This window comes from Penaeus monodon, chromosome 43 (assembly GCF_015228065.2).
Source record: "Penaeus monodon isolate SGIC_2016 chromosome 43, NSTDA_Pmon_1, whole genome shotgun sequence".
In the NCBI taxonomy this organism is placed as follows: Eukaryota; Metazoa; Arthropoda; class Malacostraca; order Decapoda; family Penaeidae; genus Penaeus; species Penaeus monodon.
In genome coordinates this window covers 31,240,722-31,248,325 of record NC_051428.1, presented here as the reverse complement: position 1 = coordinate 31,248,325, position 7,604 = coordinate 31,240,722, and the positions used below count along the sequence as shown (strand labels likewise).

General features: G+C 31.1%; 1 protein-coding gene across 1 annotated transcript in view; it reads right to left on the bottom strand.

Annotated features, from left to right (window-relative positions):
* Positions 1-1,556: 1,556 nt before the first annotated feature.
* LOC119568065 overlaps positions 1,557-7,604 on the bottom strand; it is a 37,127-nt gene continuing 31,079 nt past the window's right edge. The window contains exons 2-3 of the mRNA XM_037916466.1: positions 7,517-7,604; positions 1,557-1,975 (exon numbers count right to left, since the gene is read on the bottom strand). The exon at positions 7,517-7,604 is cut by the window's right edge and continues 404 nt beyond it. Coding sequence (XP_037772394.1) covers positions 1,735-1,975; positions 7,517-7,604 — 329 coding nt within the window. The 3' untranslated portion in view covers positions 1,557-1,734. The remainder of the gene's footprint in view (positions 1,976-7,516) is intronic.

The window sequence follows — 7,604 nt, the reverse complement described above, 5'->3', positions numbered from 1 at the left end:
CTTATCTCTGGTACAGTGAGAGAGGAGCAGAAATTATGGGTCATTAGCAGACCTGTGTGACCTATTTATTATTGATTTTGACAGTTTCAGTCATTAGGAGAGACGGTTTCCCTCGTCTGTAACAGAATCAATTCTCGATCTCGGTACAAGTTTTAACATGGTGAATATTGTGGTGTGGATGGGAGGAGCCGCGGGTGAGTCATCTGTAGCACCTGCCTACGGGTAATGATTTCGGTTACGGATATTGGTCATCTTTCTGTTATGATGTACTATTTTGGACTGTAAGGTGTGTGTGCTAGTCATCATTAGCTACGGTCTGGTGTTACTCGTGATCATTAACCTGCTTTCACTCTCGACAAGGTGTGTGATTACGCGGTGATCATTGATCTATGTCACCTGCATTGGAGGAGATCCTCGTCTGTACATCACTGGTTATGAGTAATGATTTCGGATATGGATATTGATTAGTTAATCACTTTCAGTGGTTATCTTTCTGTTATGATGCACCATTTTCAACCACAAGGTGTGCGCGTTTGCCATCGTTAGCTATGGTCTAGTGGTTGCCTCGTGATCATTAATCTACTTTCACTCTCGATAAGGTTGTGTGGTTACGCTGTGATCATTAATCTATGTCACCTGTCACCTACATTGGAGGGGATACTCGTCTGTAGTACATCATTAGTTTCAATATTTCTCTTATGATGCGTCATGTACGAACATAAAATGCACATGTGAAAGTAGGTTAATGATTTCCGGGTATTGATTATGTTGTTGTGGACATTGGTTGCGGTTTGCGGTTTGTGGTTTCGTCAAGGTCACTGATTACGTCACGGTCACTGACCTACTTTCACATTCATGTACGTATGTGAATGTGTTGCGTTCTGTCGTATTTACCACTACTATAGTGATAATTTCCACGAGTATATCTAATTTCGACTCTTATTCGAATTGGTTTAATATTTTTCGTTACATTCACTTTACTATTCTTTGCTTCTATTTCATAGAAAGATTGTTTATTCTGATTTAGCTTAGCTGTTTCCCATTGTTTGCAATTTCTTTACATATTTTCAGTCAAAAAATGGGATTAACATTGCAAAGTGGGATTTTATATTTGATATTATATTCATTATGATCTTTTGGCTTCACTCCTTTTTTACGTTTTTTTTCTGTTTATAATTGTTGGTGTTCCAGTAAACCAGACCTTTTATGATAACAGCTGTAGACATGTTATAATATGTCTTATGCTGATATTATTGTATTGTTTATTGTTATGGATGAGTTGGTCCTCTTTCCAGAGGTATTTGTGTGTGTGTGTGTGTGTGTGTGTGTGTGTATGTGTGAGTGTGTGAGTGTGTGTGTGTGTGTGTGTGTGTGTGTGTGTGTGTGTGTGTGTATGTGTGTGTGTGTGTGTGTGTGTGTGTGTTTTGTGTAAGTTACATGATACATGCTTGAACTGTGATCGGATCTGACATATTGGGAAAACATCTTAAAAAGGGGTGACATTATGTTGTTTATTTTAAATAACAATAAACGCCAAAAGAGTAAGATTGGCGATTAGTTACAACAATACAATGATACAATATATTAAACAGCATAGTTATAAACTATATAAACATCAGTGAATTGGTAACCTATAACGATTACCGATAATAACTCTTATTTCTACCTCTCTCTCTCTCTCTCCTTTTCTCTCTCTTTCTATATATCTATCTATCTCGCTCTCAATCTCGGTGTTCACCTCGAGAAATTAGACTCCCCCCTGAGAATGGCCTCGACGAAGGGCAGCGTCTTGTATATATATCCTATGACGGAGTCCTGCCCGAAGACCTGCGTGGTGCCCGTGAGAACAGCCAGGCCGTAGAGGATGGTCCCGGCCGCCAAAAACCAGGTCGTGAGGACAGTTGACGCCACGAGCTTCACGAAAAGGGTCGCCAAGATGTTTGCGTAATCGATCTCAGCGCTGTAAAGGTGCTGTCTGCAGAGGAAGGATCGGGTTACTTGTTAGAAATGGGAGTCTGGTCAGCTGGTGCAATTATTTTATATCATATAGCGACGAAGATAAGGTCGTTGTCATTATTATTCAGAATGTCATCAGTTTTATTGTAATTACAATTGTCGTTGATAATATTTCTATTATTGTAGCACTACTCGATATCAGGGATTACTATCACTATCCGTATCATTACCTTTATTATTATCGTCAACATAATATAATTCATGCTATCATGCTGTGACTTCTGCTACTGCTATTGCTATTACTGCAATATTACTGCTATTACTTTTACTACCTCTAAAACTACTTTTATTATCATCAGTATCATTTTATACTTATTACTGCAGCCATTATTATGATGATGATAATGACAATAATAATAATGAGTGTAATTATAATAAGAATAAAATAGTAGTAGTAATGATGAAAATAATAATAATAATAATAGTAATAGTAACAGTAATTACATGATTATCATTGTATTCTATAATATCAAAGTTACCGTCTTGTCTTGACATATATATATGTGTGCGTGTGTGTGTGTGTGTACATATATATATATTATAATATATATATATATATATATATATATATATATATATATATATATATATATATATATATATATATATATTATATATATACATACATACACACACACACACACACACACACACACACTTACACACACACTCACACACACACACACACTTACACACACACACACACACACACACACACACACACACACACACACACACACACACACACACACACACACAACACACACACGTGTATATGTATATATATATATGTATGTATGTATATATATGTATATATATATATATATATATATATATATATATATATATATATATATATATATATATAGTAAAGATAATCTTGATAATAACAATAACATGATAATAGTAATAATTATAATAATAAAAATCATAATGCTAATACTAATAAAAAAAATAATAATAACAATAATACTAATATAATCCGATGATAATAGTAACAACAACAATAATAATGATAATAATAATAATAATGATAATAATAATGATAATGACAATACTACTACTACTACAACTGCTACAAATACTGCTACTACTAATAACAATAATAATAATAATGATAATAATAATAATAATAATGCTAACAATAATAATAATAACAAATATAATAACATAATAATGATGATAATAATAATAATGATAATAATAATAATAATGACAATGCTACTACTACTACTGCTACTACTGATAATAATAACAATAACAGTGATAATGATATTATTAATGATGACAATAATAAGGATAATACTGATGAAGATGATAATGATAACAATAATGATAATAATGATAACACTGATGATAATAATAACGGATATGATAACAGTAATAATAATAATAATAATAATAATAATGATGATGATAATAACAATCTTCAAAAATAATAATAATAATAATAATAATAATAATAATAATAATAATAAATAATAATAATAATAATAATAATAATAATAATAATAATAATGATAATAATAATAATCATAATAATAATAGTAATAATAATAATAATAGTAATAATAATAATAACAATAACAATAATAATAATAATGAATAATGATAATAATAATAATGATAATAATAATAATAATAACAATAATGATAATAATAATAATAATAATGATGATGATGACAGCACTACTACTACTACTACTGCTACTACTGATAATAATAACAATAACAGTGATAATGATATTAATAATGATGACAATATATAAGGATAATATTGATGCAGATGATAATGATAACAATAATGATAGTAATAATAATAATAATGATAACAGTAGTAGGAACAGTAATAATAATGATGATAATAATTATTAAATAAATAATAATGATAACGATAATGATAATGATAATGATAGATCTAATAATAATATTGATAATAATAATAACAATAGTAATAACAATAATAATAATAATAATGGTGATGATAATGATAATAATAATAATAATAATAATAATAATGATAATAATAATAATGATAATAAATCCCCCGAGACCATGAAGTACCGGTTGGCGTCCGGCGGGGGCTAATCTGTCTCATAGGTGGGGGGGACTCTTTAGCTTTGAATAGCAACCTCCCTAGTGATGGTATCACGATGAAAATACTGGTGGTTGTGACACCTTATCACCACAATCCTCTTTATGAGTGTAATGCCAAATCAAAATAACCCAGACAACGGCGTGAATGGGGCTGGAACTTCGACAGCGGAGACCTGGTCGTTATCCTACTACTGTGAGAACAAAGTGGAATAAAGAAGTAAATAAAATAGTTATGGAAATGTTTTTACAGAAGTAAACCATTTGATGAAAATGGAAAACCTAACAGAGGATACAGGCAAAGAATGTTCAGAGAATGGAGGAACAGAGGAGGGTTTGAGTCGACTGAGCAACGTATATGTGACCAGGCCATAGCCATCAGAAAGAACGGTTGGCTTTCAGAACTTAAGTTGGAAATGATAAAAAGAAGTGTTATAGAGGGAGAGGAAAGAGAAGCTAATAATGATGAGGAGGATGGTAGAGAGCAGATAGATAACGAAAACTTTGTGGATGGCGATGCTGAGGAAAATTTGGTGGATGATGTAAATGTGGAGGAAAATGATCAGCAAAATGGAGGTTTTGTTGTCGAAGATGATGATGTGTTAGAGAATATCTTGTCTAAAGTCAAAGGGTAATTGTTGAGAATCTAATAAAAAAGAAAACAGCAGAAGGAATATCCTTTAAAAAGATTGATAAGAACAAACTGAAGAGAGAAATGAATAGAGTAAATCAAGTGATTCGCCACATTAAAACCAAAAACATCACAGAAACTAATGAATTGATAAGGGCAGCAACTGTATGGGTTGCAGAACAGCTAGGGTTAAAGAAGATGGAATTTAGAGCTAAGAAAGATCCTTGGTGGAAACGCCGCATTGGAGATTATATAAAAAGAATAAGGAAAGATGTAAACATACTGGAGAGAGACTTAAGAGGTGAACTCGGCCATAAGAAAAGTGAAAAATTGCAGAGACTGAAAGAAATATCAGTTGAATAAGAAAGGTGTTAAAACTGTGGTTGAAGAATTGAAACAAAGAATGATTGCCAAAAGTAAAAAAATTTAAAAGGATACGATCAAAGTTTAAACCATTCAGAAAAAATCGAACATTTAGTTTGACCAGAAAAAAATAAAAGGGAACTAAAGGGGGGTTTGCTAGAAAACGGGGTACCAGATGCAAAGAAGAAAGGTTTTGGGGTGATATTTGGCAGGGGAAAAGGAAACATAAAAAAGGTGCAAAATGGCCCCCTGGTTAAAATAATTTAAAAGGGAGCCCCTCCAGGGGGGGTCATATAAAGTATTGAAAATGGAAAACAACAAAGAAATGCCAACGGGAAAGTCTCCGGAAAAGGGTGGTGTCCGGATTTTGGCCAAAAACCGCCCAACTGCACGACAGAATTGCTGATCAAATAAAAAAAATTTTTATGGAACGGATACCCTTCCCAAATTTAACACTGGACGGACAGTGTTGTGCAAAGGATCCCCAAAAGGGAAAAGCGGTTGAACTATACCCATAACATGCCCTTCCCCCTGATGTGGGAAAAAGATGAAGGAATCATAGCTGATCAAATGTACGATTACCTAGAAGAGAAACAGTTCTCCCCGATAACAAAAAGTTGCAGGCAAAGAGCCGGGGACAAAAATCATTTTTTTGTTTACAAAACAAACCTTAAAATTGCAAAAAAGGGCCCTAATCTGGCTAGGGGGGAAAAATATAAAAAGCTTAGACTTCGTTCCCCATAGTTGGATTTTGGGGCGGAAATGTTTGGTAGCTGGGGCGTGAAGATTTTTGCAAGAAGCAGGGGCGTGGAGTTGTCCTTAACTTCCAATGGAGGAAATTTGCAGGTGGGGTTAAAAAAGGATATTCCAAGGGATTTTTCCCTTGTTATTTGTCTTGAGCATGATACCATCATTGTCATTACTCAGAAAGGTAAATGTATGCTATGAGTGGGGGGAAAAGGAGTATACACTTAATCACCTACTCTTTATGGATGATTTAAAACTATATTCCAAGAGTGAAGAACAGATAGACTCCCTAATACAGACTACTCACATTTTTAGTAATGATATAGGCATGGAATTTGGAATCAAGAAATGTGGGATTCTAGTCCTAAAAAGAGGGAAGATTATAGTTTTAGTAATGATAATATTGATAATGATACTAATCATATAAATGATGATGATAATAATAATGATCATAATATAAACACAAATAATAATCACAGACATAAAAATGACAGTAATAATAATAATGGTGATATTGATAATGATAATAATGATATTACTACTACTACTGCTACTACTACTACTACTACTACTATAATAACAATAATGATAATAATAATGATGATAATAATAACAATAACAGTGATAATGATGTTAATAATGATGACAATAATAATGATAATATTGATGAAGATGATAATGATAAAACAATGATAATGGTAATGATGATGATGATAATGATAATAACGATAATACTAATGATAACTGATAATGATAATAATAATAATAACGATAATGATAATAATGATAATAATAATAACATGACAATGATAATAATAATGATAGTAACAGAGATGATGTTAATGATAATGACAATAAAACTATAATAACAATGATGGTTATGATAATTACAGTTATTATTATTATTGTTTTTATTATCATCATCAGTATCATAATAATAATCATAATTATAAAAATAATAATGATAATGATAATGATAATATTCGTAATAATAATAGTAATAATAATAACAACAACAATAATAATTGTAATAATAATAATAATAATAATAATGATGATGATGATGATAATGGAATATCAATAATATGATAATCATCGTCATCATCATGATCAGAAATGTAATAACAATGGTAACAAAAATAATTATTATGGTAAATTATAAAGATAATATTCCTATGATTATTTTCATTAACGCTCAAAACTATTATTCATTAACATTATGATTTCTAATAGGTTAACATTATCATTGTTACCAAATAGGATTTTTAAAGATCATATTCATGACTAATGTCAGGAATATAACCAAAAGGAAAGTATTTCTTTTTATAATTTTATGACAATACTTCTAGCAACATTATCAACGTGCCTTTATTTTAGCATTATTACCAATATTCTTGTTAATCTCGCTGCAGTCATTAAGCATTTAACAAAATACTGAAGAAAATATGGAAACGACAATCATTATAACAATGATGCTAATGATACTAGTATAGCAATTATCACTAATATATATATATATATATATATATATATATATATATATATATATATATATATATATATATATATATATAATATATATATGTCATCACTTTCATCGTTCCAATTATTGTTGTTATTATCATAACCACTTTACCAATGCCTCATCCAAAGTGTGATACTTACGGTCTGTCTCGGATGCTGACATCTTGCGGCGCCGCGTGACTCTCGTCCCTCTCCAAATACCCGTTGATTCTGTTAGTGATTCCTGCGC